Source organism: Poecilia mexicana, unplaced genomic scaffold (assembly GCF_051168715.1).
Source record: "Poecilia mexicana isolate PSO_F unplaced genomic scaffold, ASM5116871v1 scaffold_8, whole genome shotgun sequence".
Lineage (NCBI taxonomy): Eukaryota > Metazoa > Chordata > Actinopteri > Cyprinodontiformes > Poeciliidae > Poecilia > Poecilia mexicana.
The window spans coordinates 8915788-8929485 of NW_028263377.1; the positions used below are offsets into that span (position 1 = coordinate 8915788).

Sequence of the window (13698 nt, forward strand, 5' to 3'; positions counted from 1 at the left end):
CATGTTAACATTCATGAGAAATTCTAACGCTAAACGTCATTTTGTAGAGACCATTTACTCCCCTGGTGGCCTCGCTGTCTAAGCTACATGTGACGTCACAGAGCAGGTTTTACCTGGTTTGGGTTTTGGCTTGCGACCCGGTTTCCCTTTGATCCTGGGTGTGGTCTCCTCTGGCTTTGCTCCCACCTCCTTGCTGCATTTGCGCACTCTCCTCCTGGACGGGCCGGCCACGAGCAGCGCAGGGGACGGCTCTGCGCCTGAGAAACAACAAAAATAAAACCATTTCTCCTTCTGACTCCAAAAATGCAAACTGTGCCCTCCTTATATTTGAACAGAAACTTTAATTGTTTACAAGAAGAAACAAAACAAAAAAAAAATCATATCAACTATTTTTGGTCTGGTTTCTAGTGCAAATATGTAAGCACACCTAACTTAGAAATGACTTTTCAGCAAGAAATAGGAGATTGATTTAAGTAAATAGTTCCTTAATAATGATGAAAAAGTACTAGCTCCACTGACATTATTTTACTTACACATTGGGAAAAATGTCTGTGTAATATTTTGTGTTTTTGCAGTGAACAGCTCGTGTTTCAATCTACAAACTCCTGACTGAATCGATATGTTTGGCTGTTGTGGGAAATTTTGTTCCATCATGAAAACCTGCTGGAAGCACGTTGCTTTGAAAATGTAAGACAGTAATTCAGCCTCTGATGTGCAGAAACCAACAACAGAGATGAACCCAAATGTTTCAGTATTATCCTGTGAACTCATTTTATTTATTTAAAAATCTCAGGCAGGTACGGCTTTGAGAAAAACACACATGCAGACAAAAGCAGAAAGATCAGAGTTGCATTTGAATATCTGGGTATTGAGTTTTATCTACTGGGAAATGAAGGTAAAATAAAAAAAAATGCTGTGAGAGACAAGTTTGTTTGAGCTTATGGAGCACATTTGTGATTCCTGCTGTTGGTTTCCTTGATGAGGAAGAACCTGCTTGTGTGTTTGCTCACAGTGGATCTTGTAGTCCGGCGGCAGCAGCCTGATGTGGGAGAGCGGGATGCGTCCTGTGTCGCCGTCGTCAAACTCAACTGTGATCAGATCGTCGTTCTCGTCTATATCTGAGCTTCCTGTTTGGGAGAAGTGGTGATAAAAAATTTTTTTAAATCATCTTCTGAATCGCTGCCGCCATGTTTAATAAAGAAGCATCAACTGATGCATGCAGAGGAAACGCCGCGGTCGCACCGTTGACGACGGTTCCCGGGTAAAGGCAGCGGTACTGCTGGCTCCAGTAGGCGGCGATCCGGGTGCCCTCTGGGAGGTAGCGCACGGACGGAGGCTTTACGTCGATTATCTGGAAAACGCGTGAGATTTCGACACTGATTTTTCCCCCATTTGTTCGACACTCTTCACGTCTCCACCTCCACGAAGCGGCGTGGAGGAGCAGACGGACGTATGAGAGAGAGCCGCGGTTTACTCACAGCTTCCTGCAGCAGCTGTTCCAAGCAGTAAATGTGCGGTCGGTTGCCTCGCTCCCCCTCCACCACCACGCTGTATCTGCAGACAGGAGGAGAGGAAAAAAGAAGGAAAGGGGTCAGAGGTGTTGGGGTAGCTGTGCAGTGGCTGCGGATTTTAATTATTTAATCTGATTTTGAATCTTTATCTCGGTTCTGACTGCCCTGATGGGAACCAGCTAGGGAAGGGTGTCGTTTTTTGTTTCAACTGTCGTCTTGTTACTTCAACTTGGACTGAAAAGCAGTGAAAAGCAGCAGCTTCCATCGTGGGAAGTGAATCTAAAGTTATCAAAAAAAAAGTTAAATGGAAGGAAAATCCTGATACAATTTAAAATTGCAAAAATATTTACTCACCTTGCACATGTTTTTATGTCACAACCAAAAAAAAGTCAGAATTTTACTGTCATTTTAAGTGACAGGCAAACATAAAATGTGCATAAATTTAAAGTGAACGGTTTTGAGATTTTTACAAACAGAAATCTGAAGTGTGGTGTGCATCTTTTTTCAGCTCCCATTTACTCCTGCACCTTTAAATAAACGCCAGTGTTTATTGGAGCAGTCAGATAATTAATGGAGTCCATCAAATTAAACGCATCATCCCTGTGGTGAAACATGGAAGTGGCAGCATTATGCTGAGGGAATATAATAATCTAGAATGGTCTAGTCAAATTCAAGACCTAATGATAATGTGCTGTGAAAGTTGAAATTATTGACTTGGAGGTGAAACACAACACTGGTGAGATTTTTATCTGTACTTTTAGTGTTGACTACCCAAAATCTTTCACAAAATATCCACAGAAATACTGCAATCAGCGACTTTAACGGGATAAAGACCAGAAGAGTTCATCAGATACACCAGGTGCATCTGTTCAGAGCCTTCAGCTGCACTCACATGTCAGGGGAGTGCACTGTGTTGACGTGTCCTGCGTAGAGAAGCTGGTCGTCCATCGGGATCAGAACTCTGAGTCCGTCCACCAGGGAGTCCTTATCCAACACGCACTGCACCGGAGCTGAACACGGCAAAAACAAAGCAGCCGTTAGCGTTAGCGCGCTTTTCTCCTCTCGCTCCGGCAGCGGACGGCGTGTGTTTGCGCGGATGCTGACCGGGTGTGGACGACCTCTCGGAGACGCTGCTGTTTTTTCGTGGCGGGAGGAGCTCGTCTTCGCTGAAGCTGCTGTCCTGGTTCGGCTCGAAGTCTTCGTCCGCCGCCATGCTCTCCATCAGCCGGCTCACGGCGCCCCTGGACGGCTGCGAGGAGACCCCGGTGATTCGTTAGCATTCGGAAAAACCCACAGACAATACACTCAAGGTGAATAAGAAAAGCAACCGTTTCAGCTCAGGACAAAACAGCCCACGTCAAATTGCAGCAACATTTTCTGCTGCACAAATTACGATCTGAATGCGCCGTAAAAAACAGAAAGTCTTACCAGGTATTTCTGGCCCAGTTTCCAGAGTAAATATCTTAGCACATTTGAAAAAGCTTATAAGTAACATTTCACCAAGAAATAGGGGCTTGTTTTAAATCAATAATTCCTGATTGATTAAAAAAAGAAGTGAAATAAACTGCCAGTGGAACCAGCACTTTTTCATCAATATTACAAAAGTATTGACTTAAAAAATATCCTACATCTTGCTGAAACGCTACTGCTGAGCTAGTTTTGTTTTATTTCAAGTGTACTAAGATACTTGCAGTAAAAAACTAGACAAAAAAATACTTGGCAAGATTTATATTTTTGAAGTGTAGCAACAAATCCCCCCCGCCTTACTGACCTCTCTTGCTTTGTTTTTGCCTTTAGATTGGCTTTTATGCGCCGGGCTTAGAGGCGCTGGCCCATCAGAGACCGGACTGCACAAAGTGGACGGGCTGACCGGCACAGAAGGATCCTTCTGCTTCTTTTTCTGTTTGAAGAGAGGAAACGTAAAGAAATGAGGAATGTGTCTGAATAGAAAAACAGCAGCTAGCGTCTTCTGGACAGATTTCCATCTTAACACGCAGACTGAGGGTGAAAAAGTTCCCAGACCGCCTGCAGTTGTCCTCTCTCGTCAACAACACGACGCAGACAGCAGGAGAGAGCTGGAGCACAGAGAAACCCAGCTGGCACTCCGACACGCTCACTCAGAAAAAAATGTCAAGAGAGGAGAAAAGGATGCAGAGTTTGAGGCTGGAGGAAAAGACGGGGAAGATGAAGGAGAAGAAGACTTCTTTTATTCAGCCAGGTGTTTTCACACCTGACAGTCCGGTAGACTCGCTTCAACTAGGGAACAAAGTTGCAGCATTTGCTACGTTTTCAGCTGCTGCGGTTTGCTTTCCCACTGAACTGGGTCAAACGATCCAAACTCTTTAAAAGCCCGTTTCCCTGAAGGAAACAACACCAAACCCTCTGAAGAAGACACGAGCGCAACTTCCCTTCACAAAATGGAAACAAAAATGGAGTAGCATCAGATTTTAGCGGTGGTAGGATTTCACTTTTTGTCGTTGGAAAAAAAGACTACAAGTCATTTCTCCCGCTGGCACTGGACACACGCGTCGTATTTACCCAGAATGCTATGCATTACAGTCCGCCTCCAACCCTGATGTGGGTCAAAAAAGGTGAGCTCTGGTCTGCCTGAACAGCTGGGTCTCAGTTGAAGTGAACTCTGGTGGGGTTCGAATGAATATGTGGATGGTGACTATAGTGCAGAGCATTCTGGGTAAAAATAACCTAAACAAACGAGTCTAGCACTGGAAGGAGAAACGGCTCGTGATCTTTAACCAAAGACAAAAGAGAAACTCTTCAACCGCTAAAATCTGATGCTACTCCATCCTCTTGTGTACATTTTGTGAAAAAGGAAGCTGCGCTCAGTGTCTTCTTCAGAGGTTTCTGTGCAGCTTCCTTCAGTTGCTCTGGGTGCAGCGCCACCAGAGGCGAGGCGCTGAAGAAGATTTTCAAACGGTTTGACTCGTTTGACACAGTGCAGTGTAAAAGTTTCACCAGCTGAAAATGCTGAAAATTAAATCTTGTTCATAAATTGAACTGATTCCACTGGACTAAAAACAGCCACAGAAGCTTTTCTGCACCAATTCATAGCGGTTGAGAAACAACTGACGTACTTTTATCACGTCTTTTCCCTCTCGGACCGCCGGAGTGGTTTTTGGTTTGGAGGACGGCTTCGGGGTGAGAGGCGGAGCTGAGGCGGAGGACGAGGAGCTCTGGCTGGTGGAGGAAGACGTCGACACGGACATCTGACTGGCGTCGTGGAGGAAGATCCGCTCGCTGCGCCGCCGGTTCCAGCCCTCGTCCTCGCTGAAGCCCCCGACGCCGGCGGAGAGGTCGAAGCTGAATCTCCGCGGAGATCGAGGCGAGGGGCGGGCTTTCGTCAGAGGCTTTCGCTTGGCCGGCAGCGCTTCGTCTCGCTTGGTGGGGCTGGGCTGGTCGCCTCGGCGGGTCGCCGGCGGCAGGAGGGGCAGCTCAGGGGCGGAGCGCCGCCCATGCAGGAGGGAGGGGAACTTCCTCTGCCTCAAGTCCGAGCCGGAATCGGACCACTCACGCTCTGGCGAACCTGATGGAGAAAATGTGATGGAAAGCATTCTCAGTTGGTTTTAGGTCTGGACTTTGACTGGGCCATTCTTTGACCTGTACATTTCAAATATAGCTCTGCTTAAATTTGCAAATATAAACTACTCACAGGCCATGAAATTTATTAAATTTAAAACGAAAAATGTTTTACTTGCTGAACAATATTTTTTATGAAATCTATAAATTCTTTAAGATCCAAAACATAAAATAGAGTTAAGCAAAATTTGTTTAATGCCACAAAAATAACATGGAACAAATTAGCTTATTGGTTTCTACATATACAATTTCTATATGTATTCAAAATGTAAAACGTTGTTACACTTTTACATAAGGATGCACAATATGTTGGCACTAATATTGGTATCGGTATTAGTCATTGTTTAACATGTTGGCATTGGCCCAATAAATATAAACTTGGCAGAATATTAACAACCGATATTTATTTTCATCTTGCTGCTGCTTATTTATGAAGGGGAGGAGGTTTGACGTGTGAAAGTGATAGAGAAGCAGCAAAGGATTTTGGGTAGTTTAACTAAAGCAGAGAACCATTAGTGAAGTTGGCGATGTGAATGCTTTTTTCAAGTTGTTGAAAGAGTAGTTGTATAAAACATTTACAATATTGATAAATATTGGTTATTTGCCTTAATAGTGATATTAATATCGGATATCGAGATTGGCCCAAATACTCATATTGGTGCATCTCTACTATTGCACATAGTAAGGGATTGAATATATTTTCTTCACTTGAACATTCAATTTTTAATGGAATATGATGTCAATAAAGCACACAGTTTGGAAGTAATAACCTTATTCCATTATTTGTGCATGTATTGTATTAAAAAAGTCTTGTAAAACTGTTTAAGCTAGAAGATTTTTTAGGTCAAAGTTTTTAGGAGCCACCGGTCTGGTACATAAAATCCCCCCGAAACACACAGAAGTTTACAGTTTTTATCGGTACAGTAAATCTGAAAGAAATCATCCAATTAGGAATGCTGATCTAGAACTTATCCGAGTCAGAACTCGGATCGTTTGTGTGTGTTTGGGTTTACCCAGCGTGCTCTGCCTGCTGCTGCAGTGTTTCCCGTCATGGAGGAGGCTCAATGGGGGCGGGCTGACGGGGAGGGCGCTGGCTGCAAACCTGGCCAGCAGACCCAGTCCGCTCTCCTCACAGCCGCCATCGTCCTCATCGTCGTCATCGTCGTCCGAATCCGACTCGTCCTCTTCTTCATCCTCTGAGGTCTCTGTGTGGGAGAGAGAAAGTTGTGAGCGCAGGCATGGAGACGGCTCGCAGCATCCGTCTGCGATTCATCTCTCACTTCGTGTTGTTTCTAAAGACTGCGAAACGCAGAGAATATACTAAACTAAACTAAGTGGGATCTCAAGAACAATGCATCTATGCAGTCACACACACACACACTCCTGAAGGTGAAGATACAAGGTCCAAATGCACTGCAGCCTCCCTTCACGCCATAAAGCTGCACAGAAACACAGAGCTTGGAGAAAAACCACCACCATGCACGAGGCGTGAGCAACACAACCAGACACACATCTGCAAAGACTGGGGGGGTGTGAGGGGGTAGGAGGTGAGTCGAAAGCCCGGCCTTGGAGATTTTGTATTAATGAGGGTGAAGGAGGAAAAATAAAAACCCTCCATTTTTAAAGTCCGACAAACCCGGCAGAGCACAGAGAGAGGCAGAGACGGACACACACTGTGGCATTCTGCTGGTTAGGCTGTGTGTTGCTGGAAGTTAGCGGTTAGGTCCAGAGCAGCAGATGAGCAGGAGGAGCTTCTCCTCAGGGGTTAGAGAGTTAACAGTGAGGGTGGATGCACAGTACATGAAGGCTTAATGTTCCATTATTAACACAGAGCAGACTGGGAAAACCGTTTCTGAACAGGATTTTTCTTTCCTTCTTTTTCTCACTAGTTTAAAATGAAACACTTTGAAATCTATTCATGCTCCCTGAATGCACCTTTTGCACATTTTCCCCCGTTACACCACAAAAATCAAATGACTTTATTGAGATTTTATGCGACAGACCATCACATGGAGCCCCAAGCTTTACAAATCTTAAACAATATAAATATGTAAAGTATTTGTTAGTTATGGACTATCAAATCATAGTCATAATGAAACCATTATTGAATGAATTTAGTTTGTCGTGGTAATTCCTCTGGTCACATAAAACCAAAACACCATCGCCATGGTGAAGCATAGCTGTGATAGTATCATGCTGTGGGGATGCTCTACTCAACAGGGACTAGTTAGTGTTGATGGGAAGATGGAAGGTTACGCTGTCAAGCTGGACAATAACCATAAACATAGAACCAGAGTTATATTGGAACAGTTAAGTTCATAGCATGTTAGGATTGGCCCAGTCAAAGTCCAGACCTGAGTGTAATTGAAAATGTGGTTCAAGAATTAAACCTTGATCAATTTGACTGAGCAAAGAAAACGGGGTGCAAATGTCAGACTCTGGAAGCTGCAGTGAATTATAGTTTTACGAAATAAAAGACCCAAAAGGCAAAGTTGGACTATAAACAATTTTCAGATTTTGATTTCTAAAAGAGAGAAAAAAAAGAAAAAACATTCAACTTCAGTTTTGCATTACAACATATTAGGGCCATGGTAAAAAAAAAAAATTAAAAACAAAGTTGTACTAATAAAATATTATGAGAATAAGCTCGTATGATAAGGAAGTCATAGTATCGCCAGAATAAAATAGTATTACGAGAATAAAGTTATAATGAGTCTTAATATTACAATTTTTTTTTTACATTTTTCTTAGCGTGGCTAAGAAAATTTCCCACAGCATGATGCTTCCCCCACCATGTATCACTGAGTATAGTGTGGTCAGACTGATCTGAAGTGTTGCTTTTCAGCGACTCATTTTTTGTGTGTCGAAATTTTTATTTCAGTCAGTTAGGAGCTCCTTTGTATTGGTCTATAAATTTACATATCAATACATTGAATTTTGTGGGTTGCAACAGGACAAAATGTAAATATAAAAAAATTAAGCAGTATGAATTTTTCTTTTTTTTGGCAACTACATTATTTTCGAGGAAATTGCCCAATTTTGCTGTACTGTGAATCCACGGTGTGTTAACGGTAGCAGACAGGCGTTCGCAACAAGCAGGCACTGAGAGGACAGCCCTGTGAGGCCCCTTTGGTAATAATACGCTCCTTTGTGATTTGAGCCACCATGGTTACCGTCCTCCGTTCCAACACGTAACGCCCCTCCTTTAAACTTTTAAGTCAAGAGGAGTCAGCGTTGGGGAAGTGTGGGTAGGTAACCATGGCTAGCTTTGGAAAGCTTCAAATTCGTGAGAAAATAAACAACCCCCACCGCCCCCCCCCCAAAAAAAAAAACAAGATAAAAGTTAAAGTTCTGTGAATGTAGCTCAATTTCCGCACGTCATGTTAGTGTTCAATAAATAAAATAAATGAAAAAATGGAGGGAGGGGCACTTCCTACTTACAGAGCAGGTGACAGGGGTGTGGCCTCAGGCAGGGCGGGGCGGGGCAGCGATGGGAGCGCGGCCGAGCCTTAGCGCAGACTAGCTTTAAAAGCAAAGCCTTAGCCACAGCGTAGGGTCGCCGTAGCGAGGTAGTGTAGGCTCAAGGCCGCGCTAGTCCTGGCCAAGCCTCTGTAAAGTTGCAGCGGCGGCAGCACAAGCACATGGAACAGGCTGAGAGACACTCAAAGCATCATGGGAAGGGAAATAAAGTGGGGGTCGGGGGGTCAAGGATGAGAGGGGGACAGTGAGAGGACAGAGCAAGATGTCTGAGAGAGAGCAGGGAAAAGGGTTATTTGAAGGTTTAGTAGACACACAGGAGGAGCTCGATTGTCCAAATATCCCTCAAATCTCAACCCTGTTCACATCACCTGGAAACATTTAACAGAAAGTATCACTAATCTGCCTTATGGTGACAAAAACAAACCCAGGAATTAAGCTAGCGCTACGCTCAACTTCCTGACGTGCTCTCCAAGCGAATCTTCGAGAAGCGAAGGGATATTTGACAAACGGAGCCTTCTAACGGATGTGTGAGGTGCGGTGGCAGCCGGACAGACTGACAGACACAACAAGATGAAGCGGACACAAGGACCACAGCACTTTGCAATCTGTACCAATCAAATCAACACCTTTAATAAAGCTTAGAAATATCAAACTTGCGATACAAGTTTTGTGGGAGGAAAAAAAAAGATCTCACAATTCACATGATTTGTACAAATGCTACAAAAGAAAACACTTATGGCAATAAAAAATCTCCATAGGAATAGGTCAACTCTTCAGAAAAAACAAAACAAAGTAAAAAAAAAACTAACTTTTGCAGGAAAAAGCCAGCAGCGAGAGAGGTAGGGATGATGCAGCTAACGCACAGTCTGACAGGAGCTAGCTTAGCCTCACAGACACACAACCGCTTGACTCGGCAGTGAAGCTGTAAGATTTGGTCAGTAACCTTGGTCGAAGGAGTCGTCGGAGGAGGAGCTGAGGCCCGCCTCCTCCAGCAGCAGGGACAAGTGCTTGTGTTTCTTCCTCGACGATTTCTGGCTGGGCAGCAGGGAGGTGGGCGACGCCGCCGAGCGCCTCTTTCTGGACAAGCCGTCGTGGGGACGCGTCCCCGAGTGAGGAGCCCAGCCCCCTCGAGAAGAGACGAGCTCCTCCGAGTCTGAATCTGGTGCAGAGAGAGTGCGGTTAACGACCCGTGAGGCCGAGAAGGTAAAAATAAAATAAAGTCATACGTAAAGCCTGCTTGACTAAAAACACATTGCTTGTATGAAGGACTAACAAAACGCTCAATAAGGAGACTTGATAAAGTCGACAGAAACTAGATATTAACCTCATCAAGTCTACGGTTTTTGATGCATCACTGTGTTGGCAGGGCTGGATCTAGAATGATAAGGGCCCCTGGGCTGGAGTCAGTTTAGTGCCCTATTCTAGACCTACACATTTTTTGATGGACGGTCAGTTTAAAATGTCCATATTGGTCCCATAAAGATAATTTCAAATATGATAAATATTCATTAAAAAAATTAAATAACATCCGAAATGAGCCCATGACTTTAATATAAGGTGTAATATTTGTAAACCATGCTCAGTTTTCTTTGGGCCCTGGGCTCCTGCCCCTCTAACCCCGTTCTATCATCACCAGTGAAGTCTGTCTGCAGCGTGAGAAAACGTGCCATCAAAGCGCCGTTAAACCCAGGCATCTCTGCAGAAGACATTTTGTGAATCAACCACATCTGCTTCCTCTCCAGGTACTCACTGTTGGAGCAGCTGCTGATCTCCGATCTCACCGGAGAAAACATGGACTTCTTCTGACCTTTCACCTTTCGGACGGTCTCGGCAGCAGAAGCTTTGGCGGCCATCTTGAGCTTCCCGGCTTTGACGGAGGAGTGAGCGCCTCGCTCCTTCAGCCCGCTCTCCGAGCATCGGCCCTTTGACTTGTCCGACCTGGAGCCTGAGGCGAGCTTGCGAGGGCCACCGAGGGAGCCGAGCTGCGAGAGTGACAGCGCCCTGTCGAGGTCGGAGGCCAGCTGCTCCTGCTCACACAGGTGACCGCGCTTCGCTTTCATGGCCTACAAACGCCACCAGATAGGTCACTAACCAGAACAATGCTCCGCAGACTCTGCTGAATCTCGGGTGACCTACCTCGAGAACGTGAGCGCTGGACGGCTCCTGGTCGTTCCAGCTCTTCTTCTTCCTTTTCTTCTTCTTCTCTCCTCCAGTTCCGGTTTCTGTGTCCTCGTCGTCTCTGGACAGTCGGAACCTCTTCCTCTGTCCATCCCCGGCTTCAGAGTCCTCAGAGTATTGCACTGTTCGACCCACCCTGGCAGACGGATACATACTTTCAAGCAAGCAGCAAAAATGGTGTAACTGAGTGAAATGTAAAAAAAGTGAACCCCCTCACTTTCCAGGCCTGCTGTCCTGTTTGGTAGGTGTGGGCAGATGTTTCCTTTTCCTGGGTCTTCCTCTGCCACGCCTGGTCAGACTCCTCCTCTCATCCTCCTGCTGCTGCCTCTCTCTGACGTTGACCAGAAGAAAGTTAGATCTAAGTTACGGCGCAGGGTGTCGAGCACCGTGATTAATTCGTCTTGAGGTTCTCTTAGCGTAAGCGCTGACCTCTTGTCCCTGCGCCGCTGCAGTTTGCTCATCTGCCTTTGCTTCTCCTTGTACGTCTTCTGCAACTCGGCCAGGCGGACGCGGTATTCCACCTCCACGGCGTTCAACATGTCCACCGCCATCTTGCTGTACAGCTGCAGCGAAACAGAAGAGGCAAACATGAGGGTCCCGCCGCCGAGGCTTCGTTGACCGACGCGCATTCCTGATTCTTCGTCTTACCGGCTCTTCCTTCCTCTGCCTCCAGCTGTACTTCTTGTCGGGGTCCAGAGTTCTTGGCAGATCGATGTGGGACTGCTTTTCTATTGCCTCCAGTAGAACGTGTCTGCTCGCTTCAAGAAGACAGTCCAGACTGTCTAATGTGAGATCTGGGAGGAAAAAGCGCACAGCGTTAGAATATTAGAGGAAGAGAAGAAGAAACCCGACAGAATGACGTTGAGATGAACCGATCAGTTTTCTTCCTGGTCGATTTAAAACATGTTCAAATACATAATTTAAACCAGTTTCCACAGGTTTCACCAATTAAAATCTAAGACATTTTAAGACCATTATGGATGAAATTTAAGACCTGCATCATGACAAAATACACAAAAGAAAATTGCATATTTTATACAGCATTGCCAAGCTTTTATGCCCCACAATGACGCATCATTGAATGGGTTGGAAAAATGAGCCGGTGGCAAAGACAAACATCGTTGAGCCAAAAAATGTACACTGACCAATGATGGACTCAAAGAAGCTAGCTAGCTTGTGAGTTTACGTTAGCAGCTAATTAGCGGCAACGTCAAACGCATTGAGTCCCAGAATGTAACGAAGACGTCTGCGTGTGACTCAAGATTTTGCCTGACAAGAAAGTCTCACAAAAAATAAACTACATAGAATATGAGATTAAAACGTCATGTCACATGAAAATTTAAGCACTATGATTAACGTATTTAAGGCCAATTCACAAATATTGTGACAAATTTAATGCATTTCAATGCCTTATTTGTATATACATTAATTTAAAACATTTAAAGACACCCCGTAAATATTTTGACTTTTATATTATTGTTATTCCAGCATGTTTAATAAATTGTGGGCTCAAAAGGTTTAAATTTATCTGTTAACCTGTTTTATATTAGCAGAAACAATTTCCTCGCCAATTTCAACAACATGTTAGTTCATTTGGTCTCTTTGCCAAAATAAAGCAATAAAGCAGTTTATTAAGTATTTGAGCTGCCAATGAAGTGAAATCATCTGCTTTCTAGTGGATTGATTGTTGCGTCTCCACCTTCGGAGTGTCGATGGCGACCGCTTACCTTGCGTGTGGAAAACGAGCTCCGCCTCGTTTTGAGCCATCTGGCTGAGGAGGGCCATGCCTTCCAGAGCCACCATCTCCAGAGCGGCGGCGCTGCTGCAGGCGGAGGCAAAGGTGGGGTCCTCCACCTGGCCTTCGAGAGTCAGGGTGGGTGGGGTTCTGGGCCGGGCTTGGGCCAACTCGCTGGCCGTCAGCAGGGCCAGCATGCCCCCCATGGGGTCCTCTGAGCTGATGAGGACGGGAGGTTCGCAGGTACTTTCCTCCAAGCAGGGAGGGAAGGAGTCGGATGCGTCGTCGGGCGGCTCCTGTTCGCACACGGCCGTCTGGTCTGACGACACGCACAACTGAGGCGCTTCTTGATTGTCTGACTCAGCAGAGATGGATTGGTGATATGGTGCCAGCTCTGCTTCCTGGATAAGTTCTGGTTTGGGCTCGTCTTCTGCAGGAGCGGGAGGTGAAGCCTTCACCGCCTGACAGGCGTTAGTCGATGTTTCCGTTTTAATCTCGCCGTCGTTCTTCTCTTCCTTCCCCACTTCTCGCTGGTTTTCACCTGGTGGAATGGGAGGACTGGGAGTTTTTGGGGCTTGCCTGTCCACCTCGTCATCCTCGGCGGCCCGGTCGGTGGTGCGGCTCAGATCCGGCTGAGGGTGCTCCTCGCAGGGCTCCCGTTTAAGGAAAGACCCCGCCTTCGGGGGCTCCAGGCTCTGGGGCTTGATCTCTGCATCCAAAAGCCTGGAGTGGTGGTGAGACGAAGCTAAAGGATCAGCGGCAGCAGGAGAGCAGGATCGATGTGCCTCTGGGTTTTCAGCTGCCGATGCCGATGCCGGGACGTGATAAGGCGGGAAGGATCCGAACGGCGCAGTGATGGATTGGTAAGGGTAACCTGGAGACAGATCTGCAACAGAGGCAAAGCAAAACACAATCACATCATCAGCACATCTACAGACCTGAAAACTCTTCACATTTTGGTTGTGAAACTACAGATCTGGTCAGAAGGTTATGAACACTTAAAGATACAGTACATATTTTATTTGATGCATCTGAATTAATTTTTCTATGGAGTTTTAGAAAGTAGATGGGAGAGCAGGCGCTCGACATTTATTGTAGATTATTTTAGTGTCAAAGTTATACAGGCTCAGATTAGTGCTACAACTAACAATTATTATAGTAACTGGTTGATTAATCGATCATTTCTGACAATTAATCGAT

The 13698-nt window shown here is 45.5% G+C and overlaps 1 protein-coding gene across 2 annotated transcripts in view; it reads right to left on the bottom strand.

Moving 5' to 3' along the window:
- The window catches only part of tnrc18 (trinucleotide repeat containing 18), a 62370-nt gene that overhangs the window by 11666 nt on the left and 37006 nt on the right, over positions 1-13698 (bottom strand). For both annotated transcript variants that reach the window (XM_088008188.1, XM_088008187.1), the window contains exons 11-26: positions 12491-13384; positions 11412-11557; positions 11193-11326; positions 10981-11094; positions 10722-10899; positions 10336-10648; positions 9529-9744; positions 6119-6310; positions 4604-5052; positions 3283-3411; positions 2616-2760; positions 2404-2521; positions 1479-1554; positions 1243-1351; positions 1011-1127; positions 114-257 (exon numbers count right to left, since the gene is read on the bottom strand). In XM_088008188.1, coding sequence (XP_087864314.1) covers positions 114-257; positions 1011-1127; positions 1243-1351; positions 1479-1554; positions 2404-2521; positions 2616-2760; positions 3283-3411; positions 4604-5052; positions 6119-6310; positions 9529-9744; positions 10336-10648; positions 10722-10899; positions 10981-11094; positions 11193-11326; positions 11412-11557; positions 12491-13384 — 3474 coding nt within the window. The remainder of the gene's footprint in view (positions 1-113; positions 258-1010; positions 1128-1242; positions 1352-1478; positions 1555-2403; positions 2522-2615; positions 2761-3282; positions 3412-4603; positions 5053-6118; positions 6311-9528; positions 9745-10335; positions 10649-10721; positions 10900-10980; positions 11095-11192; positions 11327-11411; positions 11558-12490; positions 13385-13698) is intronic.